This window comes from Fukomys damarensis, unplaced genomic scaffold, assembly GCF_012274545.1.
Source record: "Fukomys damarensis isolate Sample0158 unplaced genomic scaffold, DMR_v1.0_HiC HiC_scaffold_33, whole genome shotgun sequence".
In the NCBI taxonomy this organism is placed as follows: Eukaryota; Metazoa; Chordata; class Mammalia; order Rodentia; family Bathyergidae; genus Fukomys; species Fukomys damarensis.
In genome coordinates, this window is record NW_022900945.1 from 41,479,988 (window position 1) to 41,480,352 (window position 365).

General features: G+C 69.0%; 1 protein-coding gene across 1 annotated transcript in view; it reads left to right on the forward strand.

Annotated features, from left to right (window-relative positions):
- The first annotated feature begins 6 nt into the window (after positions 1–6).
- Positions 7–365, forward strand: part of Kcnc4 (potassium voltage-gated channel subfamily C member 4) — a 20,346-nt gene continuing 19,987 nt past the window's right edge. The window contains exon 1 of the mRNA XM_010606075.2: positions 7–363. Within this exon, the coding sequence (XP_010604377.1) occupies positions 140–363 (224 nt within the window). The 5' untranslated portion in view covers positions 7–139. The remainder of the gene's footprint in view (positions 364–365) is intronic.

The window sequence follows — 365 nt, forward strand, 5'->3', positions numbered from 1 at the left end:
GGGCCGAGCCGCAGAGGGGGCCGCCGCCGCCTCCAGCCTCCTCCCCGTCTCCTCCCCCTCCCCCGTCTGACGCTGCCTTCTCGGGAAGGGTGTTTGGAGGGCAGCGGCCGCCCCAAGCCGGAGCCCTGCAGCGCTTCTTATGATCAGCTCGGTGTGTGTCTCCTCCTACCGCGGGCGCAAGTCGGGGAACAAGCCTCCGTCCAAAACATGTCTGAAGGAGGAGATGGCCAAGGGCGAGGCGTCGGAGAAGATCATTATCAACGTGGGCGGCACGCGACATGAGACCTACCGCAGCACCCTGCGCACCCTACCGGGCACCCGCCTCGCCTGGCTGGCCGATCCCGACGGCGGGGGCCGGCCTGAGT